Here is a 27,980-nt window from a genome sequence, read left to right on the forward strand (position 1 = left end):
AACATAAGCCTATTGCTTTGTTAGATGAGGATTGGGCTAAAATGAATAAAAAGGCCATTACTTACATTAAAATGGCTGTCATAGATGATATCTTGGTTGATTCTCAATGAAGAGATTAGACGTAAGGCAAGTGGGGAAAACAATGGATCAGCCTACAATGTAAGAGAAAGAACTGAAAAAATGTCAAATGCTGCAAATAAGAACAAAAATCGCAGCAAAAGCAAGGAAAAACACCAAGATGTCACTTATTATCAGTGTGGATGCAAAGGGCATAAAAAGCCCGATTGTAGGTACTATAAAAAGGAGCAAGAACGCAAGAAGCAGGCTAATGCAAAAGGCAAAAAGAATGAAAAGGATGGCAGCTTTACCCTTAAAGAAACAGAAAAAGCAAATGTGGTATCTAATGTTGTTATTGAGAAAATAGAAGAAGATGAAGACGGTGATTTGCCGGTTGCATCTTCAAATCCACATGCTATGACAGTGGAGGACATGTATATCACTAAAAGGAATGTGATAGATGCTTTGCTGTCAACTCATGATGGTTTGTCACAATCGTGGATTGTTGACAATGGTGCTTCATTTCATGTAACTCCATTTTTTGAGTGTTTTTCTTCTTATGCAGAAGGTATCCTTAGGAAAGTCTATCTAGACAACAACCATGCATGTGATATTGAAGGAATGGGCACCATACAGCTAGCTCTTGAAAATGGTCAAAAGTTGATCCTTCATGATGTTAGGTATGCACCTGGCATTAAGAAGAGCTTGCTTTCTGTTGGGCAGCTAGACAACAGGGGTTACTTCACTACCTTTGGTCGTGGAATGTGGAAGATACAAAAAGGGTCTACGCTAGTCACTAGAGGTGGTAAAAAGGGAACTCTATATTATCTCTACTGCAAGGCACTTCCTGGAAAGCTTGTTGCAATTGTTGAAGTGCAGTCACACATGGAGTTATGGCACAAGTGTCTTGGATACATGAGCCAAAAGGGTTTACAGACACTTTCTTCACTTGGAAGAGTTGATGTAAAAAACTCAAAGCTTGACTTTTGTGATGATTGTGTTTTGGGAAAACATATAAAGAGTTCATACTCTCATGGAGCCTCTGGGAAGGCATGTATCTTGGATTTAGTCCATTCTGATGTATGCACCATGCCAATAAATACTCATAGTGGTTCTTGTTATTGTGTCTTTTATTAATGACCATTCTAGAAAGCTATGGGTTTACTTGCTTAAGCAGAAAAATGAGGCGTTGGACGCCTTTAAAAAGTTTTATGCATTTGTGAATACTCAAGAGGGTTTAAAATTAAAATGCATAAGAACAGACAACAGGACAGAGTATGTATCTAAAGGATTCAATAAGTTTTGTGGTGTCAATGGGATTAAACGGGAGCTTACAACTCCTTATAATCCATCATAAAATGGTATGGCTCAGCAAATGAATCGCACGTTCTGTGAGAAGATTCGGTGCATGTTGTCCACAACTAATCTTCCACAATCGTTTTGGGAAGGGACACTTCAAACCATAGTGCATATTTGAAACCGATCTCTAAAGTCCACATCATGCACTTGAAAGTGGCATCCCTGAAGAGGTTTGGTCTGGCAAACCTGCTTCATATGACCACTTAGGGGTTTTTAGCTGCGAATGCTATGTACATGTACCTGTTGATAGTAGAACCAAACTTGACATGAGATCCCATAGAGGCATCTTCATGCATTATAGAGATGAAGGCAAAATGGGCTATAGAGTTTGGGTCCCAAGCATGAAAAAGGTGCTACACAACCGGAATGTGGTATTTAATGAGTCAAAGCTATTGAAAAATGTCACATCTAATGACTTGGACAAAAAGAAAGTAAAATTTTAGTATGATCAACCACTTGAACAACCATCAACCAACTGAAATTCAGTTCTAATTGATGTTGGTTATGATAATCAGTGTATCATCATTAAGCCGAGATGAAAATGGACAGCAAAGGGATACTAAAAACCAGTTTGGGCAACAAAATCAGCATGCTGAAAATGAATTACAGCAGCCTGAAAATGTATTACAACAACCAGAACATGTAGTTCAGCAGCCAAATAATGAGGTCACTGATATTCCTTTAGATGTGGGATTGCTTGATAACACATATCATTGGATAAGAAGGTATACACGTGTTAGGAGACCTATACAAAGGTTTGATATCTCTTTGGACTACATTTTGCTCACACACAAAGGTGAGCCTCTTACATATAAAGAGGCATTATCATGTGAGTTAAAGAAAAAGTGGGAGCTAGCTATACAGGAAGAAATAAAATCATTGTATCAAAATGACACTTGGGATTTGGTCCCATTTCCCAAAGATAGGAAAGCTATTCCTAATAAATGGGTCTATAAAATCAGTGTGTGGATGGCAAACCAAAATACAAAGCCAGGGTTGTGGCTAAGGGCTATACACAGAAAGAGGGGATTGACTTTCAGAAAGTTTTTTCACCTGTTGTCAAAATGACCACTCTTCGGATATTGTTTGCTATCATAGCATCTATTGATCTTGAACTTGATCGGATGGATCATGGATGTTAGAACTACATTCCTACATGGTGATTTAGAAGAAGAGTTGTACATGAAACAGCCAAAAGGCATTGTTATGCCAAGAAAGGAGCACTTGGTGTGTAGGCTTAAGAGAAGCTTGTATGGTTTGAAACAAGCTCCTAGGCAGCAGCACAAAAAGTTTGATGCCTTCATGCTCTCACAAGGGTTTAAAAGAAGCAATGTAGATCACTGCTTATATATAAAGAAGGCTGACAATGGAAGCCTTATAATACTTGTGCTTTATGTGGATGATATACTTACTGTTGGTAAGCATAAAAGCCAGGTCCATGCATTGAAAAGACAGCTGAGTTCAGCCTTTTCAATGGACCTTGGTGCGGCTATGAACATATTTTGGGCATGCATGTGACGAGAAATAGAGAGCAGCAGCTCTTGTTTCTCTCACAAGAAAAGTACATCAGCAAAGTACTTGATTGTTTCTCTATGGCAGATGCTAAGCCACTTAATGTTCCTTTACCACCATACCTTAAGCTTATCAAAGCAGATTGCCCAAAAGATGATAAGGTAGCCAGCTCTATGAAGGGTATTCCTTATGCTTCAGCTCGTGGTTCACTCATTTATGCTATGGTTGCCACTAGACCTGACATTGCTCATGCAGTGGGAGTTGTGAGCAAGTTTATGTCAAATCCTAGCAAAGCACATTGGGAAGCAGTGAAATGCATCCTACGGTACCTTAAGGGCACACAAAGAAAATGTATTTGCTATGGAAAGGATACGTTAGATCTACAGGGGTATTGTGATGCAAACATGGCAGGTGAAATGGATACTTGCGAGTCACAAGTCTACTAGCGGGTACCTATTTACCTTGATTGGTGGGGCACTTTCTTGGTGCTCTAGATTGCAAAAGATACTAGCACTTTCTTTTTTTTTTGCGAGTAAAATATGGCTAATTATATTACTAAAAAAAAACTGATTACAACGGAGTGCTCATGCTCAACAGACTAGCTGGAGCTGATGAAAAATCACAAATACATCATGTATACAAGCCTCTCAAGGCGATCGGGGGGGGGGGGGTATAGATCGCCAACTGGGGCTGCCTTCCTGCATCATGAAAAACAGGTCCTGGCCACCCCAAGTGCGTATGAAATGACAACAGAGCTCCTGACTCGCCCTCGCCCTAGACCTAATCCCATCGGCCGAGAAGGGAGTGGATGATGGAGGTCCAGAGCTCTGCTAAGGTCGCCTGCACTGAAAGTCTCTCTCCGCTGAAAGCCTCCTGACACCGCACCTTCCTGTAACATCCCCCCCCTGTGATCCCCGTGCCTCCCCCCCCAATAGGAACTCCCCCCCCCCCCCCTTTTTTTAGACTTTTTTTAAAAATTTTCTGAAATTTTTTTACCCCTCTCCCTCTCCCCGCCGACAGCATGTCGGGGAGAGAGAGAGAGAGGGAGTGAGGTGTCCAATGGGGGGGCATGCAGCCCCCCAGATGGCGGGAGGCGCCGTCTTCCCCCCACCTTATAAGGGGCACAGCAACAAGCCCTCCCGCCGGCCCCCAGCAGCAACAGCACCCCCCCTACTCGCGATGACAGCGACCCCTCCTCCCTCGGATAGACAGCTTTCCCCCCTCCTCGTTCTGACTGAAACACCCCCCCCCCCCCAAACCTATTCGCCAGTCAGCTGCGGGCCTCGTGAAGAGAAGGAGAGGGAGAGAGAGAAGGAGAAGAAGAGGAGAAGGAGGAGAGAAGAAGAAGGAGAGGGAGAGAGAAGAGAAGAAGAGAAGGAGGTGAAGAGAAGAAGGAGAGAAGAAAGAAGAAGAAGAAGAAGAAGAAGAAGAGGTAGGAGAGAAGAGAGAAGAAAAAGAGAGAAGAGGAGGAGAGGAAGAGGGAGAGAGAGAAGAGAGAGAAGGAGAAGGAGAGGGAAAAGAGAGGAGAGAAGAAGGAGAAGAAGAGGTAGAAGGAGAGAAGAGAGAAGAAGAAGAGAAAAGAGGAGGAGAAGGAGAGGAAGAGGGAGAGAGAGGAGAAGAAGGAGAAGAAGAGGGAGAGAGAGTAGGAGAAAAAGAAGACAAGAAGAAGAAGAAGAGGGAGAGAGAGAGTAAGAGAAGGAGAGAGGAAAAGAAGAAGAAGAGGGAGAGGGAGAAGGTTCTAGAACTTTTCCAACCTTCCCCTCCCCTAAGCCCAATTCACGTATGGGCTCCCTTTTTGTGCCTTTGGGAGTATCTTCATCATTAGGATATGCTCAGGTGGCATTGAGTGCTAGAGTTCTGCAATCCCTGCACAAGAAGACGCATCCCATTAAAGCTCTCTACCGAAGTTCGTGTATGAGATACACGGCTCCCAATAGGCGCTCCCTATTCATACATTGTCTCTTGGCCAAGGTTCTTACGGACTTTCTCTCCACGACTCAAAGAGTCTCATAATTGAGGATGGCCCCGAAGCGGAGATCTTCCCAAGTGAATGGGAATCCCACAACCATGGACAGAGATTCGGGTCAAGATGCCACCACCCATGCAAACACACTGCCAAGGGTAAACACTAAAATTTCTCCCCACAATCAGGTACTGCTTCGATGTCTTGCTTATCTCATGAGGATAGGGGATCATAATAAAATTCATATTGCATGGTTTGATAGGTAAAGAACCTAGGTATGAATCTAGTTACGACAGTTGTAATAATCATAAGATATTTCATATTTATGGTCAATGAAATGATAGGTAAATTTGATTAAGGAAAATACAAACACTTGCATGAAGAACATTCTACTGATAATAGTAGAAGATATTTTTGTATTATACACTGAATGGATTACCTTAGTTTGCATTATTGTCACGAGAAGGATTGGAGCCTCGCATCGAAAGAGATAAAAATACACCCTCAGCCAAAAAAAAAAAAAAGCAATAGCATCCTAAGATTGCAAACCAGTTTTTGATGCGCAAGGATGATAGAGTACATTAAAGTAACAGTTAGATCATGCACATGTCGATATATGTTAACTTGCACACACAATGGGATTGCACGATAAACATTGTTAGAACAGTAGTTCTAAAAGGAATGCCGTTTAGAGATCCTTGTCCAATCTCTAGCCGATAGATGAAGATTGGTTGGATAACCTATGGCTAATCAGGTTGGAATCTCGTTAATGTACTCTTGGTGATGTACTAGCAATATGGGTTAGCACTTGGTGACCTGTGATATTAGATAGCTACTCTAGGAATTGGGTTGATCTTCTACCCTAAATAGATAGCCAGGATTAATAAAGGTCAAGATGAAATCACTTAGTTCATTTAAAGGATCTAGAAGGAACTTGTTAAATCGACCTTGCGAAGCCCTAACCCAAGGGGGAGAGCGAACTTCAGGGTAATTGATTTATGCTAAGCATGTTGCTTGGAACTGTTGAAATGGTTTCTAAGGAAGATTGATCTTGTTAAAGATGGACTATTGACCCAAGTTATGCTTGGTTGTTTGAAAAGGTTGTAAAAGTGTTTTGATACATCCAAGTTAAATTCTGGTTGTGCATGCAATGGGATTGCGATGCCTTGAAGCAAGAGGTTGCGCATTCAACTGTTTGTTAATGTGGTTTTGAATGTTAACCCAAGTGGGGTGTGGTTGATGATTTCATGGCCGGGTCTGTGATGATTGATTGCCATTGTAACAAAAGGGATGTTTTCCCTAGTTAATGTTATTAGGCCGGTTGCTTCAGCTGTGGATGATTTCCTAAAGGGATAATTAAGGAAGAATGGCGCTAGCTACCTCCCCGCGAACTGCCAAACCCTAACCAAGGGGGTTATGAATCCGCGCTGGGAATGTGGACCGAACCCGCCGCGAGAGGTCTCTCCGTGGAAATTACTTAGCGTAGGAGGACACTTGGGTGCCAGTGGGGGCTCTGGCCGTAAATCCCAATACCTCCGAACCCTACACAAGAGTTCTACGTGACTCGAGATGGGATCTCGAGGCCTTGATACTAGTTACAAGGCGAAATCTTGGTAGGATAAACCTTCGGGTTTGTTGCCGGGAGACGGAATGACTTTTCTGCAGAGGCAGAAAGGAACACTTAATTCTCCTGTAAGGGCGGGAGACAAACATTAATCTGAAGATAAGTTAAGGAAGTGTTTAATCTTGTTTTATCTTGTCTTCGTGTCTGTACCCTAAATTACGTGTCTGTACCCTAATCTTGTTTTATCTTGTCTTCGTGTCTGTACCCTAAATTACGTAAAGGAACCTGTGATTAACGGGTTAATTAAGGAAGTTGTTTTTATGTGTTAAACATAATATGGTAGGTAATTAGATAACTAAAACAACCCCCGAGGGAAGCATGGTGGATGTGACTGTCGGGTCCATCCTACGGCAGGGTGGTCTCGGTTAGCCGAGAGCTTTCCTCAATGGAATTTATTTGATGCGAACGTTAGTTAGACAAGGACCTTAGAACTTATAAGTTGAAACCCTGATTCATACTGTTTTGGGGGACCGGAATGGAACTATACCCTACGGGCAGAGAGGTCGAGCGATGCCTCCCTCTTGTTTTCCATTCTCCTTGAACCAAGTGCGGTATGAGTCTACTTGGGTCCAATTGTATCTACACAAAGTGGAGCGGCTGTCGACCGACACTAGAAGGCTGTTAGGAAGGCCCGATTACAAGGAACCCGGACTTCAGGTTGATCCTAGTGGGAACAGCCGGATAAGTTCCGTTGTGGGGCAGACTCGAGAGACCCTAGTTGGCAAACCACATGGCATTCCTTGGGAGTGTCGGCGGCGTCTTCTAGATATATCTCTCGATGAACTGCTAAGACATGTCCTGCGATTTGAGAAGTGGGCACGTTACACTTCCAGATATGCCATCCAGTAAGACTCCCTATGATCTCCCATTCCTCCGAGCGGTCTGCTATGGGCTCCAATACCTAGCGAATGGGTAGAGCCTCCAAACCCACCATTGCGCACGACCCTGCCTTGATAATGAATATCGTGTCATGCATCCCAACCTCATACAGAAGATGACGGCCCTAGCTAACTACTTGCCAACAGAAAGCTTCCCATAAGATACATCCAAGGCTGGGTGTTATACGGCGAAGGATGCGGCATGCTTCTCTCCACACGAGCTGCGCCTCCTCACATGACCAAAGGCAGTGCTTTGGGGTTTCCAGAGGCTGCTGTGTGCAGCGCTTACAACCTCCCTCCTTTTGCATCTAGACAAGCCAACTTCCCACCGCCAAGCCTCCATGTGCCACCAGCCATAAGAAATACGATACCCTCCTCGACCTCCAGCTATCCCATAGGCGGCGCCAAAAGGTCCGTCAGAAAGGCTCCGTGATGTTGTGCTCTGCCCAGTGCCTGCTACGTGACGGTGCCTAATCCATATCCTCCTGCATCAATACATGTCTACCAATCCTGGCGATGTACTCTAGGAAAGTGGGTGGCTTCTTGGCGACCGCAGTGGCCGGCCATAGCCACTCTCCTGGATCCCACTCCAGCTCATCAAGTGGTCTGCCCTCCCACCTCTATTAAGGGACAAACACCCCCCCCTCCTACACGGCAAAGAAAGTCCCCTGAGGGGCGCCGCCTACTCTACCTGCCACTTGTAGGGGGATGCCTACTGGTGAAAATCTAGCTGCCCATACCTCCCCGTGCTCAATCGGCTCTCGTATCGGGGAAGCAAGCCACTCCAGAGGTATTGCTGCGTCTATCTCCCTTATCCTCAACTCCACTCCTCTCTGGCAACCTGATACTCACTACAGCACCTCGCCCGCCATCCTGTACACCTCCCGCCATGTCCTAATGGTACGAGCCGGGCCGGCCTCCCAACCACTAGATGTGGGGGCGCTCGCCGATCTGTGCCTCTTCCCGATCTTTGACCTGAGGGTTCCAGATCACCGGCTGATGGTCTATCTCCTTCTGGCAACCTGGGAGGCTCTGGATTAGGGCCTTACGGAGGCCCTGCCACACGCGGAGTAAGCTGCGTAGGAAAGGTAATTTTTTTTGGGGGGGGGGGGGGGGGGGGGGGATCTGGGCTGACGTGAAGATCCATCTTACGGACGGCCTCCACTCACTGCCAAGCCTCGGTCTACGGTCCTGAAGGCCCTCCTGCAATAAGACCTTCTAGGTTTGCCCGCCTGGTATGAGGCCCTGGACAACTAGCTTGCCCAAGAGGGCCATACTCTGATATTTTGGATCAATGATCCCAAGCCCTCCCTCTGACCGATGCTGTATGATGGTCGCCCACGCTACCTTGGCCCTGGAGTCCCTGAAACCATCTGACCCCGACCAAAGGAAATTCCACACTAGGTGGCGGAGCTGTACTACGCATGATGAGGAGAAGCACCAACACGCGGCAATGTACCAGGCCGTCGCTAGGAGTACCTAGTTAACCACTAGGGCTCGGCCGGCTTGTGAGAGGCGAGCCGTGCTCCAGTAGGTCAATTTCCTCCCAATAGAATCAAGGACAGGAAGAAACTGCTAGGCAAGAGTGATGTCGAGTCCCACCTGGAACCATAGGTACCGGACAGTCTGCCCTCTGCTCACCCATCTAAATCCCAGGTGGACGCCCCACTCCATGCTAGAGTCTGGGTCTATGAGGAAACCAACCAACTTTCATCAGTTGATTTTCGCTCCCGCTGCAGAATAAAACACGTCAAGAGCCAGCCTCACTCTCTTCAGCATCAACTCATCGTCCTCTATGTAGAGTGTTGTATCATCTGCATACTCTGAGTCTAACAACTCAATCTCCTCTCTCTCTCACTGGAAGTCGGAGGCCGCGTAATCCGTTCATACATGATCTGAGAAAGTGAGACATCGCCTCTACAAAGAGTAGAAACAAATATGGGACTAGGGGGCAGCCCTATTGAACAGATCTCTCCAGCCGAAACTTCTTCCCTCGCCTTTCGCCTATGAGAACCCTGTTGGTGGTTGATCTGTAAAGGGCGGAGACCCCGCAAATCCAAAATTGGGGGAGTCCCAACCTCACCATGGTGCCCTCTAGGAAATCCCAGTCCACCCTGTCATAAGCTTTCTCAATCCAAGAGCAGTATGGCCGGTCTTTCCCACTGTGCTGAGCCCACTCTGTCACCTCAAAGAAGGTAAATACATTGTCTAGGATGCTCCTATCCTGGACAAAGCCTATCTGTGTGTCATGGATGATGTCTGGGAGCACGGGGAGTAGTCGCCTGCCAATCATCTTTGCCTATAGGCCACTGACAATAAGGTGATCAATCTCCACTAGGAAAGCTCCAACCGGTCTCCCCCTTTGGGAAGAAGATTGATAAGGCATGCCGAAAGACTCCCTGGCATCTGTCCTGAAGTGAAAATCTCCTGGAAGGCCATCAGTAGAGGGTCCTTTACTACTTCCCAGTAGGTGGTGAAGAAGGCCCTAGATAGGCCATCCTCCCCCAGGCATTTTTGCCCATCCTGTGTATGGAAGGCCTTTTCTAGTTCCTTCTCTGTGAAGGGGGACCAGGAGGGAGCGTCCCATCTCCTCTGTGACGAGGGAGGGGATGTGATCCCAGACCTGCTGTCTACATCTTTGTCCTCTAGCTGAAGCTATCTCCTGCTGGAAGAGGCGCGTGTAATAGTCGGTGGCAATCTCCATCACCTCGTCTGGGCTAGAACGAATCCTGCCATAGTGATCCCGAAGGCTGCGTATCTGCTCTCCTACAGCACGAGGCTGGTGCACCTGGAAGAACTCCTTGCACATCGTGTCCCCCTTCCGTGCCTAGAAGGCTGCTGAGGTTCGGAAAGAGAACTCCGAGCGCATGTCCTCTAGGCCAGCAATGGTTGCTCATGCGTGCACCTCCTGTGCGTGGAGGGTGGGATCCCCTGGTGCCTCTTGTAATAATCTCTGCGTGGCTGCAAGGTCCCGCCGGAGTGCTCTCTCCTCCTCCCAGCTCTGTTGCCTAGCTTGTATGGCTGCCTCTTGGCAGATTCTACTCGACTCGATTAGGACCTCCGCAACCTCCTTTGCTACCCAGTCCTTCCTGTCCCACTCTCTGGTCCAAATCTGCTCTATCTGTCTCATCACCTCTTCCCTCCTATAGATTGAGTCAGGGATCCGACAGGATCGTGTGTCTAAGGCGGATGTTGGGGGATCAAGTGTCAGGAGAACCGGGCAGTGATGGGACAATGTGGTGCCTGCCAACTGCCCAATCTGGCCTCCATGAGAGCCTCCCCACTCTCCCACATAAAACCTATCCAACCGCTCCAGCAAAGCTCCACCTAGTCGCCTATATCCCCAAGAGAAGTCCAACGAACTCTCCCTCCTGTGGAAAGCAGTGTCTCTGCAGGCATCGCGTGCTCTTACTGCTAGCAGAAAAACCTCCCATGCTTCCTGCTCCTCCCCAGCCATGCCTTGGTAGTTTCTGCCTCTACCCTGCTGGTCCTCCAAGGCCTCCAGGTTGTTGAAGTCTCCTCCAACGATCCAGGAGTCCACCTCTAGGAGTCCATCCGCGATCTCCACCCAGAACCTACTGCGTGACCTAACCTCCGTAGGGGCATAGACATTGAGGACTCCAAGGCACAAATCTCCAATATCCAATCTGATCCATAGAATCCTCCCTGCCACTATCGTCCCGTGGTCTCATACACAGGCAGTGAGACTGGGCCAATAGAGGTGCATACGCCTCCACTCTTGCCATGGGCACCTATGGCATGCTCCCAATAAGTGTGTGAGCTGCCCGGAAGTACCTTCCCAGCCCACTAGGCCTGGGTGGGGGTGAGCTTCTGCTCCTATAAAAGTAAGATGTCGATCCATCCGGCAAGGACAAGCTGTAGCTCCTTCCGAACAATCAACTTCTTGGAACCACGTGCCCCACTGTAGTGGAGACTATTCACATTCCAGGATGCAAGGTGTAAGCTCATGGGGAAACCTGTGACTGACCGAATAGGCTGCTGACGAGGAGGAGAAGCTATGAGGTATGCAAGTACGCTTTGCCACCGGTCTGGACAGCTTTCCAATCCCCCATGGTGGCCCTCGGTCGGGACCATAGGGGTGATAGATGCTCCAGGTGGTACTATCAATGTATCTATCAGCCATGCTGAGAGTCCTGACTCTGTACACTAATAGAAACGGGCCACCTGTGCCAGGGGCCACTCGATCACATCCCTCGAAGCTTTCCACTATGGAGGAGCTCGAAAGATAATGCTCAAGTATGGGACCTCAACACCAGCCCACCAGTTAATGTCCATCATGCAACCAGGCCACTGTTGTGCAAACAGTGCTAGTCCTTCTTCTCCCATCCACTGGAAGATGTGGTCCGCTACCTGACTCTTCAACTCTTCCTCTACCTGTGTAGTCGTCCACTCCCCTGAGTGAGAGGACTGAAGAAAAAAGGCGTAGTTTGGTCCATCCAATGGTGCTAGTAGATGGACCTTGCCCCTCCTTGACTTACGGACCACGAAGATCCCCACCTCTAGAGGTAGTGGGAACTCTCTGCGCTTCGCAACTCTCAGGTAGGACCATGGGCCACTATGGAAGAACTCCTGTGACAACAGCTATACCTGTCTCGGGAAAGTGTGACGGGCGGCAAGGGCGGATGAGCTCGTGGCTGTATGGGAGGGGGCAGACTGTTGGTGTAGGGATGATGTAGGCGTGTGTAGCTCATCACCTCCTGTGGGAGGAGGGGGGGTGGGTCTGGGGGGAAACACCTGTACCGAGTGCGGATCAGGGGGGGTACTCGGTAGGGGGGGTGCTCGGTAGGGGAGGTGGTGGGGGAAAGAAGGATCAAGGGATGGTGGGATGGACGGAGGTGCATGGCGGGTGTGGGGGGGGGCTGGCCTACTAGGAGGGGTGGGCAGGGGAGGCTATGGAGTGCTCTGCTGAGGGGGCGTCGCTCGCCCACCTGCTCCCTACTGTCGAGGTTGGGTCTAAGGAGTTGGTTGCCCCCCCTGCCGTCTCCCTCTCTGTCGTCTCCGGACCCGTGTGAAGCCATCAGTGTCCACTTGCAGGCCTGTTGGCAGAGCCGCCTTGGCTCTGAAACACGTACACCCTGCTGCCTGCTGCCCAAAGTCATAGCAGCGCAGGCACTGCCCTGGCTGCCTTGTCACAATGACCTACTGCCTAAAGGCATGCCCGCCCGCCTCAATCTCTAGGAACTGTGGGATATTCTTGACCTCTTTCATTGCCATCCGTACCTTTAGGACTCCTGTTGTGCTGTCACTGCATCCGCGAAAGATACGGGAAGGACAGTGACCAAGAGCCGTCCAAAGTCTTCCACCAACTAGAGATACTCTATCGCCAGACCGGGGAAAAGAAGGGTGACCAGGTGCCGAAGAAACCTGTTGTGGAATGCAAATGCCTCCACAGTAAAGCCACTATACCAAGGGACCATGTATATGACTTCCTTCGTGGACGCATATGGTGAACTGGCAAGTAACTCGCGAGCTGCATCTACCGAACTAAGCCTGACCATGAAAATCCCTAGGCCCATTAGGACCGCCTCCACGATTTGCGCTGTGCCGATGCACAACGTGGAGTGAAGCCAGTCCCAAAGCTGGGCCTTGGCTGGGAAATGTCCTATTACTTGACCATAAATCATTGTTTCCTTTAGCTCCAGCTCCTTAGCTCAAATAGCTAAGAGCTGCTCCTCAGAGAGGATGACACGCAAGGTATTTGACTAGGGGGCACTCGCTGAGTGCGTCGGCGTCTAACCAAAGGTTTCCATTGTGCGACCCTTCTAAGAAAACTACCAATCACGTCGCGGTGCTTCCTGAGGGGGAAAGTTGTTACAAGAGAGGGAGCAACTGGAGGGTGGGGAGGAACAATGGCGAGGGGGGGCAAGCTGCTGTCTTTTGCCATTTGGGGAGGGGGGGATATCGCGAACGGGACCGCAATCACAGACGGAAGCAGCGTGCTGGGGGGGGATCTGGATTAGAGGATGGCCTTGGGGGGGGGGGGGCGCGGGTATGGTGAGAACAGCAGGGCGGATGGGGGGGCAACAGGGTGGGTATGGCAGGGACAACAGGGCGGGCGGGGGCCAGCAAGGGGGATGGAATGGCATGGAGGGTGGAGTAGGCAGAGCAGGCAGCCGAATCCATTGGGGGCAGGGGGAGCGAATTGTTAGGGACAGAGGGGAAAGGCAGGGCCCCGGGCTGTCGCGAGCTGTCACGACATGGGGGAGCCAACTGATGTAGCAGTGTGAACGATCTGGCGGGTGCGATCAAACGTAACGAGGGGGGAGCTTGTGACGTGACGGGCATGAGCTTCTACAGAGTTTACAAATGACTCCAATGATTGGATGCAAGGGGAAAGTGTTGTAATTGTGATGATAGTAGCACTTTATACCAATGAGACTGAATATATTTCAGCCACTGAAGCTTCAAAAGAAGCTGTTTGGCTTGGTCGTTTGGTCAAGGAATTTGGGCGCCCACCAAAACACCTGTACTTGGATGTGATAGCCAGAGTGTTGTATGCCTGGCTAAGAATGCCATGTTTCATGCACATACCAAACATATTGCTCTGTGGTATCACTTTATCAAACAAGTTCTAGATCATGGTCTAGTCACACTCACTAAGATCAAATCACAGGGTAACCCTGCAGATGTTCTCTCTAAAAGTCTTGCAAAGGCTCAACATGAGCATTGCATTAGACTAGTGGGAATTGGTTAAAGGTTCGCTTAGGACCTTTAAGTGGGAGGTTGTTTGGTGTAAAGGCCCTTACACTACTCCCGAGTGCATATTACTTAACACATGCTGCACACACCTCAATTAACACGTGTATCCTGAATGCTTCCTCTGGCACTCTTCACTATAGACAAGTATTTCTTTCCAAAAGAGACCTATGCATATTTCTATATCCTCAACTCAAGGTGGACTCCCTGTGATAGTGCCTCAATAATAACTTTGCCACCTCTGAGACCCTATAGTCTCCACCTTTGGATCTCCTACGATAGCTCCAAAAAAGCAAACCCATCTTCCATCAAGAAAGCAACCTACATGGAAAATTTCCCTAGGAAAGATAAGTCCTCTGTCCAAGATTGTGACCAAACTCTAATCTCAAGCAATGGTTGAAGATAAAAGGCAGCCTCCTCTTCACTTTACTATGGTCAATGGTATTGATGAAGGCCAAGTGAAATAGATCTCCAAGCTTCGATGATGGCAACTATAAATCAACCCTCACTCCTCCCCAAGACTCTAGTCTTGATCTCTTGGAAAATCCAGTGAATGGTAGGCTGCCATGGTCCTCTAAGTTTAAGGTAAAATAGATTGTAGCCTCTATCAAAAGATGACGTACCAACGAGAGAGTAGGGTTGGCGGGGAGGAACACGGAGTAAACTCAGCGAACATGGAGAAGAGAAGAGAAGATAAGAGAGAAGAAACTCTGATGAATGGAATGATGAAGATCTGAATCATGGAGTGAATGTGATACAAGGAAACAAGGGTGTCGTAGCACAAGGAAAATGATGAAGACAGCCACGAACCACGAACCGCAATGTCCTCCTGAAGGGGTGTGAGGGTAGTGGAGAGGCTGGAGAGAAGAGGTGATGAACTGAATGAATCAGCCGTGAGGAATGAATAAGAGAGTGGCCTATAAATAGGCATAGTCAATCTAGGATGGCGCCCCTTTTTGGGGCTGCAAATCCTAAACGCAAAACGCAGAAACGTAAAAACGCAAACTGCCGGTGAAGGGTGAAGGGTTTCTCAACACCCCCTCTTAGACCCAAAAAGGGGAACAAGAGAAGAGTGAGGTGGAGATGCAATGCTACATACTGAAGAATGCTCATGCAGTAAGTGCCACTTGGACAGTGTCCCTCATGGGGAAATTGTTCACTTGCCCAAGCGCCCTAGTACAAAGATGATGAAAACGTGCAATGCATAGGAGGAATGTCGGACTTTGTGTGGTGCCGAGAACCATAAGGATATGCCCGTACTCGATCTCGGAAGGTAGCTCCATGATGACCAAGTAACCAAGGCAAGAAGATGTAGAGGATCCCTAAGATCCAAGATTTCCACCGGAAAGGGAACCTGCAGTAAAGACCAGTAGACAGAGTGAACTGGAGAAACCAAAACTCAACCTCAGGAGAGAAGCCACTAGCTCCATGCATCCATGCTGGAAGGAATACGAAGGCCTCGTCACCAAGTCACGGCTGAACCTCTGAGGTCCCGATCTAGGTGGTACCTGAAGATCTTGGGTATCAGTAGAAGATATAACTGGTCGAAGACAGCCACCCAAAGAAAGTAGAGGATGGGTGAAGAACTTCATGTGGAGTAGGTTCCCCCTCTGAGGTGGGAGGTGGAGGAGACCCTGCTGAAGTCGAAGAAAAAGTAGATGCCCCCTCTGAGGGCAAAGAAATAGCATCCCCCTCTGAAGTAGATAGGGAATCCAAAAACTCATGAATCACGGACTCCGAAATGTTTGATGACGAAGGAAGTGCCACCGGTCGTGCCGAAGAAGGTATCTGGGGTGCCGAAGAGAAAGCCAGAAAGCACCCAGAAGTGGCCTCTCAAACCTGAGTGGAAGAGGGTGGGGAAGGAGGCTCAAGATGAGCCAGAGGTGGGCAACAGTCACAATCTCCAGTGGAGTAGACTGGGTAGCCGAAGAAGAGGAAGGAGTCAAGCAGCCACTGTCTCTCGAAGGAGCGGACTGACGAGGAGACAGTATCAAACAATCACTGTCTCTCAGTGGAGCGAACTGTAGATCCGTAGGTCATGGAAGCCACTGTACCTGAAAATAAGTGGGAGAAGATTGCCACTGGCATTGCAACGATCTCCAGGAGGTCGTAGCGCCAATCGATCCTCCATGTGCTCGAAAGGACTTAGTGCATATCGGATGCGTCTTATTGCCTTGAGCATAGTACTCTAATAGCTGATGCAAAACGATCTCTGTGGCCCATAAAGGAGAGGTGGCACAAGGAGTGCCTGGTGGAAGATGTATATACTCCGGAGGGGTGGGGAGCAAGAGTCGAAGTCAGCAAGCTTCGGTGGGATGACCGTTTGTGCTGCAGTAGGAATACACAATAGATTGGTCATCTATTGGTAAAGAAGCCATGGATACCAATGTGCCTTGTTGAAGAAGGAAGAGGTGAAAGAGGTCAACCACGAACCATGAACCGCAATGTCCGCCTCAAGGGGTGTGAGGGCAATGCAAAGCATGAACCGCAATGTCCGTCTCAAGGGGTGGGAGAATAGTGGAAGGGCTGAAAGTGAGCTGCGAGTGGGAGGATGTGACCAACAGTAAGAGGTTGCAACCAGTAGAAAAAACGCAGGTGAGGAGAGAGAAAGACTAAAAACGCAGGCAGCAGGTGAGAGAAGGACTAAAAACGCAGGCAGGACAGCTTGCAGGAGAGAGAGAGACTAAAAACGCAGGAAGAACAGCCGGCAAGAGAGAAAGACGAAAAACGTAGGCAGCAGGACTGCGATGATGTGGCAGACTGTACGGTAGCAAGTTTGCACAGGAACAGCAGTCGCATGGCTGGAATCAGCTCCAAACTGCGTGAAGAGGGCTGGAAATCAAGCACCAACTGATGGAGACAGCAATGGACAGCTTCAACTGAGATGTTCTCCGCGAACGGGGTGTGAACAGCAAGCTGAAACTCCTGAAATCTGCAAAAAACGAGATTTTGATGCAGCGGAAGAAGAAGAGAAGTGGAAGCCGAACCCGTTACCAGTCTTTGCCTTCACTGAAGTGGAGGATCTTCGCTGCTAGGTGAGCAGATCCAGCTCTAATACCATGTCAAAAAATGGCGTACCAGCGAGACAGTAGGGTTGGCGGGGAGGAACACAGAGTGAACTCGGCAAACATGGAGAAGAGAAGAGAAGAGAGAAGAAACTCTAATGGAGTGAATGTGATACAAGGGAACAAGGGTGCCGTAGCACAAGGAAGATGATGAAGACAGCCACAAACCACGAACCACAATGTCCTCCTAAAGGGGTGTGAGGGTAGTGGAGAGGCTAGAGAGAAGAGGTGATGGACTGAATGAATCAGCTGTGAGGAATGAATAAGAGAGTGGCCTATAAATAGGCACAGTTAGTCTAGGATGGCACCCCTTTTTGGGGCTGCAAACCCTGAACGCAAAACACAGAAGCGAAAAAACGCAAACTGCGGGTGAAGGGTTTCTCAACAGCCTCCATGGCAAAAGTTTTTTCCAAGGCTCCTCTCTATAAGAAGAGCCTTAATAATGAGCTTAACTAATTGGTAATTAAGCTTTGCTCTAGCTATCCAATTCCAAGATCCCCAAGCCTCCTTTGAATCTAGGCTGAATAATAACATCCCAAGCAGCCTTTGCTCTACCCACTAGCTAGGGTCCCGTCTACTCTTGAACAAATACAATTCTTGATAAAACATTTCACCTAGCCAATGTATGACCTAGAGAATGCCCAATAGGAAGTCATATACCACATGGTCACAAGAAAAATCCCAGTTGTACCTCTCCCAACTAAAGAAAGCAATATAGAGCTCCAATACAAGAGCTTGTATATGATGCTCTAGCGAAGAGGTGCCAATTGCTACTCTGAAGTAATGTCAATCGCCACATGGCATCCAAGATATCGCACCAATGTCCCACAAGGAATCCCCATGGGCTCTCCATATGAATCACATACCCAAAAGCCATCACTTATGCCAATTAATGAAAGCACCAGAAGCTCTGCTGAGATTTCCACGGCAGCAACAAAGGCCCTAAAGTTTCTCTAAGAAAAAGCATGGTCATGTACTCACAAGGGCTAACCACACAAATTGTTTTAGGAAAGGAGTAGTCATCTAGTTCTAGGGGGGTCATCAAAGAAGCAAGAAAGCAGTGGAATGAATTCCACATTTTAAAGTTGAAGGCATAGTAAGCATTTTAAGATCAAATAATACATTCAAATTAGGAGTAGAGTTTTTCTCGGTTGTAAGTGCTGACATCAAAGCCATTTTGCAAACACGAAGTCAGCACAAACCTGTAGTGTTCATCACATGGATGGTCCCAGATGCTCTGCCCGGTAGCAAAGTTGAAGTAATAAATCTCATCTTCTTCTGTTAAGCTGGCAAAAAGGCATTGGGTGTCAAGCCGTCTCACATGCTTGTTAACAGTTTTATTAACAAAACTTGAAAACATATGAAAATGGATAAATCTGGCACAGTGTGAAACATTTCCACCCCAACATTGGAGTGAACACATAATCCTCTACTGACTTCCCCAAGAAAATTATCTGTATCTGTGGTGATGTCAAACCACTTGTATTTTATACTGATTACTTAGTACAATTCAGCAGAATATAAAGATCTCTCCCAGCATGCAGGCAATTCAGCAATGATACAGGTGATTTAGTTACTGAAAATGCTTTCTTCCATCTCTGAAATGCTGAGTGTCAAGTACAAAAAAGCTCAGACTTTTACAGGCTACTGTGAACATATGTATTATGGACCAAGGGTTGGAAAGCTATGAAATGTATGCCAAAGCTATTAAAAAAACAGAAATCCGAGCACCACCCAATGATTAAGGAAGCTCACCAGGGCTTCCAATCATCTGGTAGGGGTGCTGTTAGTGCATCTTTTGCAATCCAGAGGAGGTCCTTGTGATGCAGCAGGTCCATACCAAGCCAAGTTGCATACTCAGCCAGCTCTGCATTGTGCACAAAATGGATGGCACGTGGACTTCACTTCATGATCATATTTCTACTTAATATGTCACTATGGAAACACAAGCAAATACCTTTCTCTGTTGGCTCATAGTTTTTGTCAATCTCTTCCTCCAAAACAACATCCTCCGGGGCTGGCTCCATTATGCATCAAAAGCTAAATGCCATTGTGATACATTTCTTGCTGTGATTTCCTGTATAAGGGAGGCACAATCTCTTACTTGATATGTGTTACACTTGGCTGATGCATCAGAGGAATAATACGCTCATTTGAAGAAAATATTTCAAGGCCCGTAACAATTACCTCTCATGCATCTGCAATCCAAAAGTTCAACTCAGAAGCATCACTGGTTTAGTGCATCACACATCGGACGCACTACACTTGATGCAAAATGGCACCCTGTGTTACTGCTTCGATCGTAAAACTGCAACCATTTGCATCCTGTGTTGCTGCTTCTACCATCAAGCTGCAACACCATGCAAATTTACAAGAGAATGAGCAAAACTGTCAATGCGAAACCCTAACTTGTTCGATCTTTTCCCATAGAGCATCGATCAGGCAAGGCCGAGAAGCAAGGACAAGTACAGCACTGGAAACCGCTGAGAGCGTGCCTTTTCTTGTCGGTTCTCTTCGTCTGAATCCATGACAATCGACTGAGCATTTTCTGAAGATATTGTCATCTCACAGGGTTTGCAGTATGTTAACTGAGCAACTCATGCCCCCGCCCCCGCCCCCGCACCCCCACGCCGCTTTCTTCGTTCTTAGATTTCATGGAAGATCGTTACTCCTGTTGATTTTCTGACGCAGAAATTTTCAGTCGCACGCTGGATTTCTTCTCGCTTCTTCATCAGAGATCTCAATGAGACCTTTTGCTGATTTCTTGATGATGATACTGATGATGGCCAGACGAAAGATGGCGACTTCGGCAAGAACACGTTCGACATACACACACTTGGGGTGTTGGTGTCTCTCGATCTTTTGTTTGCATGCTAGCATTACGTGATTATTATTATTATCATTTATCTATATATACATCTACATCTCTCTGTTTATCTATACTCTATACTAGGCGCTCCGCGCCTAGACTGGGGCGGGGGCGGGTGCTGGACTTGTGGCACCCGCCCCCGCATTCTCTTTTTTTTTTGTGGGGGAGGTGGGGGGCTGCCACGTGGCACCCGCCCCCAACCTCTCCTTAACTAATAGTATAGATTAGGCCCTCCCCACTTAGATTTCATTAGTGCTTCACACCAATGTTAGTAATAATTAGGGCATTTCATGGCACATGCCTCATGTGCCTAGGCCACACAAAGCCTAATACTCTACTAGTGCTTTGTATGGATGTTAGTAGTAGTTCGAGTACTTCATATCTTAAGTTCATACACTTAGGTCGTGCATAGTCAATGCTTCACACCGATGTTAATGATAGGTAGGCCAATTCATGTGGCAAGAGTTGTGAAAAAAAGCATACACATGCATCTATTCATGAAATTAATGATACACACACAACTTAACTTGTTCTACAATAATTTTATAGTTCCATGTTGTGAATTTACTGCACACATAAAAACATCATGAAGCTAGTGTCACATGTTAATTAGTAGCATTAAACAAAAGGAGAAAGGCATGAAAGATTGTCTACATTGGCAAGCTCTCTCTCTCTCTCTCTCTCTCTCTCTCTCTCTCTCTCTCTCTCTCTCTCTCTCTCTCTCTCTCTCTCTCTCTCTCTCTCTCTCTCTCTCTCTCTCTCTCTCTCTCTCTCTCTCTCTCTCTCTCTCTCTCTCTCTCTCTCTCTCTCTCTCTCTCCGTGTGTGTGTGTGTGTGCGCGCGCGCGGGCGCAATTGCTAAACCTTTGCATAAGAATTATTCTATCTTTGAGAAATCGTAATGATGTATGTATTTTAAGGTGAAAACACGCAAATGTCAAGCCCTTCATAAGCTAAAACTTAGTATAGTTTATTCAACAAAACCACAATGCTTGGGGCTATCTATATTGTATCCAGCGTTGTGTCATTGGAATACTCCCATTTGAGAGTAAAGAACTCTAAACTACAAGTTTCATGTATGTAATGCCTTGAATAAGGACCGAAAAGCACATAATGTATAAGAGCAATGTTTACACACATTTGCACATCTAATACACAATCAGGGCATGAGGGGGGGAAGGGGGGGAGGAAAGGTTTGTCTACATGCTTGACTATCTGTTGATTTGTTTACATGCATGTCTATATTGTTGATATGCATTTGTGAGGGTGTAAGGAATGGATATTAGTAACTTAGGCTTGGCCTCTCCATTAAAGAAAAAGAGATTCTAATGTCAAGCTGATGTTGCCTTGCAAGATTACAAGAGGGAAGGCACTTCATCATTTTCAAACCAATGTGTTTCGAAGCTACATAAGTCTTTGCCTAGACTTTTTTCATTGATAAACTGAATATATGAAGATTTACCTCTACATACTGCAAAGACATATCTAGCAAGAGAGGTATTCAAAAATTATTTTTGATACATGTTGATCTTATCCACATAGATTATGTCTACAACTCTTTTTAAAGATGTATGGATATCATATACATAATGTTAGTGCACAACAAGATGTAATCCTTGACTATTTGCTAGTCTTGGTTCTTGTTTTTAAGCAAACATTGAGGCCATCGTAAAGTGCTTTATATATTGGGTATATGGTTCTCTCATAGGCTGCAAGTATTCTAAATATGAAGCATTGGGTTAGACAATAGCAATTAAACATATGTGAACTTTGTATAATAGGCTAACATCTCAACGTGGGTTATGTTACTTCATGGTATGGTTCTTGTTTAATGCTATTTTGAGTGAGTTTGGACTATGTTATCCCTAGCTGTTGGGCAAATTTGGTTCATTATCGTTTGTTTATCATTAGTTTAAACATGTGCTTTAATGTTAAGCTTATTGCTTGTAAGTTACATACATAAATCACTTCTTAATTACTTATGTAAATTACAATATAAGTATGTGTACATAATATATACACATGTGCCTATGCATGGATGTCTATGTTTAGAGTATTATAGAATCTTTACTTGTGTTTATGCATTTTCTTAAGTGGTATAAAAGCTATCAATGTTTATATCATTATTACATGTTTACTTCATAATTATTTCATGTCACATACATTACATGTCCATTAAAAGTAGTCAAATATTTATTTCAAATTTGTATTTGATTGCAAAATTGAGCAATGTATGTATATAGTTGTTGAAATGATATAATAATAGCATTCAAATGTGAGTGTATATTTTTTATTTAATTGCACATAATTTATATGTTTAGGATCAAGGGTTTTAAATGATTGATTATTCCATGGATGGTCATATCATTCATTTGTCTATTTATTTATTTTTTATTCCATGGATTATTTTATATATTATTTGTTTATTTATTCTATTCTATTACAAGCATTTGTTGTAACTTGTTGCTAGTAACATTATAAATCAGTGACCATTGATTACTTACTTGTTACCTACATGTGCATCATAGTATCTCAGAATGTGAGGGCACTAATTCCCCTATTTTTAAAGATAATCGATGCTTCTTCCTCTTACCAACACAATGTAAAGTAAGGTCCTAGGTACAAAAAGAAGTCACTAGGGATAGAGCGGCAATTTGCTAAAAACCTATTGGGTGGATATATGCATTGAGAGAGTAATTTTTGTCATATCATGAAGTGCAATGGTGCACCTCGCATTAGGGGCTATTTCCTTGGTAGTGTGAAGAAGTCCATGCATGTGTGTCAACGTTGAGGTGCCAAACAAGCAACCAAAGCCATTCAAAGGCACTATGAGTGTAAGTGGGCTTCCATTTGCAAGAATATCATGTGCTGAATTTGAGATGTTTGACTTGCACAACAACATTGTCAATCAACTGAATATGTCTCAATCTTAGATACCTCGTGCTTCTAACTCTAGAGACCTTCAAGTACAACACAACAAGGGAAGTTTTCATCCCAAGAACAAAGTGAGTGCCCATCAAACCTCTCTCCATGAGAGCTTTTGTGTAAGAACAAACCAAGGAACATCAATAAGGATATGTGGCTTGTTAGTATGGCTTGATAATTGTGGATTTTGACTATCATGATCCTTAGAGAAATGTCAATAGTACAAAAAGACGAGACAATCTAGGAGACCCCCCCACCACCCAACCACTAGATCAAGCAACACACTTAACTATTCTCACAAGGCATTTCATTAATATCCCATCAATGCAATCCACAACTTAGAGAGTAACACGCTGTAGTGTATGATCAACGTACTAGTGTTTGAGAGAATATCTAAGTGGATCTTGCAAGAATTTCCCCTCCATCAAGCATTAATAATATACCATGTGTATAAATAAGACAAGACCCTCAAAGTAGCATGAGCATCACTATATTCATCAAGTACCATGAAAAAACACAATATAATTACCAATGATTAGGAGACTTTCAATGTACCAAGCACCAAAGCTCAAATGTAATACTATTAGAAGCATTTATCATCATGAGCATATTCAGATTCTTACGTGAAAGGAGAAAACAAGGGATCCTTAATCCATTTCAAATGCAATCATAAGAATTTATAGTGTCTAAAAGGACCCATGATGCAAAACCCATTGAGAATCCATAGCACAAAACTTAAACTATGTCGAAATTAAAAACTCTCTTTCTTTATAATTTTATCTTCAACAAGATGACTTGCCAGTTCAAGGGAGACTTCTCCTCCTTTCTTAGGAGGGGTCTCATGTTTCTTTAACTCCTCTTTTTGGAACTTGCATCCATCTTTATCATTACTTGCCTTGTTACTCTATTTAGTTTTGTACCATTGGTCACACAATAAAAGCATCAAGTTTAAAAGTTTATGTGATAGGATAGATTAACTATGTATTAATTTGAAGGGTCCTAAGGATAGTTTGCCAATCCTATTTGGACTAGCAAGGTCCAAGGTACACAACAACATACAACCCAAGATAAGAGTGTTCTTAGACATCTTGTATAGGCTTAGCACCATATGAGCTAGCTACCCTTCTTAAGCATATGACTCAAGATAAGAGAGAGGAAAGAGGATAGAGAGGTAGAGAGGAAGTCAACTAAATATACCTATGACTTTATGATTGTAGGTTGAGAAGAGAGAGAACACTATGAACTAGGGTGCATGTAACCAAATGTCAAGCAATGAGATATTCACGTTCCTCCAAAGCTTAGATATGGATGCACTAAATTTTTATGTGTGCTTTGCTTATTAGTTCTCATACACTGGTCATTTGTTGACAAGCCTAAATAGGGAGTATAGGCAATGACATGGTGCGAAGTGTCTTACAAGCAAGCTATTTGAGTGTGGAGGAGATATACTCATCTTTAAATTAGCAACTTGTGCTTCCATACATGCTTACACATGATGTTTATTCGAACTAAACTTGATTCTATATCTCTTTCTTATTGTAGGATTACTCTATTGAGCCATTGTAGGAGGACGAGATCTCATCATGTGCATTTTTTCTTATCCATGGATATATAGATTATATTGTCCTCATATTCTTTACATGTTTCTCTTAATGTATTGACACTTGATAACACTCTCTCTTTTAAGTAAATCAAATTGGGTCTTAGTATTCCATTTAAAAAGTTATGATCATTTATATTTGTATGCATCCACTAAGTTTTACATAGGTCTATGCACTAATGCTCCTAGTCTATGTCTAACCAAATAATAGACATAGATAGCAATGATTTGGCCCTATACTTTGTAGGGCCAAATCTTTGCTAGAATTTTTTCTCCTCTACAAATTGTTAGTAAAACCATCGGTATACTTTCTTTGCATTTGTTAGAATCTATGTTGATTAAACCTTTGGTATTGCTTTTTACATTTACAATGCATCTTTCATTGCAAATTCCAATACGCATATCGGCACACTCACTCCAAAGATTTCACCTATTCTTATTCTGATTGTGGGGCTTGACATTTGGAAACAAATTTGCGTGTGTTCTCATCTTAAATTTCATAGGTATACTTAGCATTTGTCGTAGTGTCTTGTAGAACAAAAATACTTGGAACGATTGTAGTTGTCTATCAAGGAAAAAGTTTGTTTTATGGGCATGAAAAATTCTAAATAAATAAATAGTGTCAACATGAAAATATAGTATGTATCCAAGACTCAAGAGAGAGAGAGAGAGAGAGAGAGAGAGAGAGAGAGAGAGAGAGAGAGAGAGAGAGAGAGAGAGAGAGAGAGAGAGAGAGAGAGAGAGAGAGAGAGAGAGAGAGAGAGAGAGAGAGAGAGAGAGAGAGAGAGAGAGAGAGAGAGAGAGAGAGTGTGTGTGTGTAGGCACAAAAATTTCTAAAGAAATAGAAAGGTCATGTGCCAACATGAAAATATAGCATGTATCCAAGACTCTTTGGTTTTTCCAAGTATATTGCTAAGCAAAGAGTGTTGTAACTTTTCAATAGCAAAGGTAAGTAAAAGGAACTTGATTGAATGTGCGAGCAACATCATAGTAATGTGTGTATATGTTGGTGTATGCTTTGTGTACTTAAGGGCCAAAAGTATACTACAAATATACTATTAGTGGTGTGCGTGCGTGCGTGCGTGCGTGTGTGTGTGTGTGTGTGTGTGTGTGTGTGTGTGTGAAAGAAGACACTTTTAGTCATGTAAGTGATGTATACTACAAATACAATTTTAGTTGTGTGTGTGTGTGGCCCACCCCCTACCTAGGGCAAAACTAACCCCCACTAGAAATAAATGCCCCACCATGTGTTAACACCCAAAGCAAAATCCTCAAGAGTGTATGAAGGGTGGATCAATAGTAGATAGATCTATGTATCCTTATGTTTGATATGTCAACATGTTGTGTATCATATAATAAAAATATCGTGTGCTAATTTGAAAGGATATAAGATTAGAAAAAGTGCCTTCTCAAATGCCAAAGAATCTTGTTCTTAATATCTCTACTAGGCGCTCCACGCCTAGACTCGCCTCGGCGCCTCGCGCCGGGGCGGGCGCGATATTTGTTGGGGGGGGGGGGGGCGCTGAACGTGTGGCACCTGCCCGCGTTCTCTTTGTTTTTGTGGGGGAGGTGGGGGGCTGCCACATGGCACCCGCCCCCGCGTTCTCTTTTTTTTTGTGGGGGAGGTGGGGGGCTGCCACATGGCACCTGCCCCCCACCTCTCCTTAACTAATAGTATAGATAAATAATGAGACGAGAGGTAAGCAATGTGTGACTAAAGCAATAATCTAGAGAAAAAATTAGTAAATACTAACCCTTCAAAACATAAGGATCAAGAGGACCATAGTACCCAAAAAAATTTATTGGTTATTGTGGAGCTAGAATTTAGGGCTATGTATATAAATATAACAACAACACCCCTAGTAGCATAGACAGAAGGAATTATAGCTTTTACAAAACTGCTTGGTTAGCGTAGAGGTAGATTAGGAGCTATATGGGTTTGTATACTTTGTTAATACTTTAGTAAATGTATAAATTTATAAAGTTCTCCTAAAATTTTTAATCATATAGAATTTTTTAAAAATTTATTTGTCACAAATTGAATACTTAATTTAAATACATCCAATGAGATTAAAAATGATAAGAAATTACAATCAAATAAAGATCCTTTGGGCACGAAAAAATATAATTTAACATTTGAGAAATTATTTCAACAAAATGTTATCAAAATAGATATACATATTCAAAAAATATTAAATTTCATCGATGTTAGTCCATGTCAATAGCATTTTCAAACCTTATTAAGTGAAGGGTCAAGATGTTACTTGATCCATACAAAAAAGGAAGGTGAGAAGCTTGCCTTCTAATACACATTAGGAGCGTTGTTATGGAACCTGGTTGCTATCTTGGTTGCACCTACAAAGGCCGTAGAAGAAATTAATCATAAAGATTTATATCAATGAGAAAATCTATTAAAAACACTAAAATTAAAATTTTTTAAATTTAAAAAAAGCATATCCCCTTGTTGTTATCAATTATGTAAGTTGCAAACCCTAAAAGCAAATCCTTTCCCCTCTCCCCCAACTAGTAAATAAGGGGGAGGAGGGTAGCATATAGATACACACAACTCTCTTGGATGAGACATCGCTCTACAAGCATGGGCCAAGCTTCTTTCTCTTAACTTTTTCCTCCTCTTCTTGCATAGAAACTCTACCAAAATCCATTGAGCTTCTCTCCTCTTCTCCACACATACGTGAAAGCTCTACTAAAATCCACTAAGCTTTTTCTCTATTCATCTCAATCACACGGAAACTCTACCAACAGTCCACCAAGATTTTCTCTCTTCTTTATAATCACACCAAAACTCTACAAACATCTGCCTAGCTTTTCCTCTCTTTTCCACAATTGTATGGAAGCTCTATCAAATTAATTATGAATGATGGCCCCTAAGAGATATTGTGAAGGAAAGGAGGCCATTAGATAATGAACTTGTCGACAACTTGAGAAAGTTGCTTCAACAAATAACTTAGAAGATGGTATTGAGGATGTAGACTATACTATATCGAGTCACAATAATTGAATGTATATTTACTTATTTTTATTTGAGTTGAAAGTGTTACTTTAGTTGAGATTTAGTTTATATTGTTTATTGATTGGAAAATATTATATTCCTTGTGTTGCTATGGTTGCTTTATGATTGTGCTTATGAATCAATAACGATTTAAAAGGATATGTGTTTGTTGGATTCATGGAACCAATGAAACCATGGGTAGTTGGACTCACCCCAAGGTCTAATAGGAATGCCAAAGATGATTGAGATAAGCTCAAAAGGGAGTTGCTTGTTATGCAAGGTTGAGAGCTAAGAGGTGAAAAAGACCAAGCATGTTGTTCTTACATCACCTTAGACACGGAAGCTTAGAGGGGCTCTAAGCCAACACATCTCTCAATGGTCTATGATAGAGATGTAAATCTTC

General features: G+C 44.4%; 1 protein-coding gene across 1 annotated transcript in view; it reads right to left on the reverse strand.

Moving 5' to 3' along the window:
- The window catches only part of LOC148011858 (uncharacterized), a 68,052-nt gene extending 48,251 nt beyond the window's left edge, over positions 1 to 19,801 (reverse strand). Inside the window, exons 1-5 of the mRNA XM_087670202.1 lie at positions 19,671 to 19,801; positions 19,363 to 19,525; positions 19,133 to 19,252; positions 18,931 to 19,042; positions 18,378 to 18,461 (exon numbers count right to left, since the gene is read on the reverse strand). Coding sequence (XP_087526328.1) covers positions 18,378 to 18,461; positions 18,931 to 19,042; positions 19,133 to 19,202 — 266 coding nt within the window. The 5' untranslated portion in view covers positions 19,203 to 19,252; positions 19,363 to 19,525; positions 19,671 to 19,801. The remainder of the gene's footprint in view (positions 1 to 18,377; positions 18,462 to 18,930; positions 19,043 to 19,132; positions 19,253 to 19,362; positions 19,526 to 19,670) is intronic.
- Between the last annotated feature and the right edge of the window lie 8,179 nt (positions 19,802 to 27,980).

Source organism: Lygodium microphyllum, chromosome 28, assembly GCF_053477565.2.
Source record: "Lygodium microphyllum isolate KBCC chromosome 28, Lygodium_microphyllum_v1.1.10, whole genome shotgun sequence".
In the NCBI taxonomy this organism is placed as follows: domain Eukaryota; kingdom Viridiplantae; phylum Streptophyta; class Polypodiopsida; order Schizaeales; family Lygodiaceae; genus Lygodium; species Lygodium microphyllum.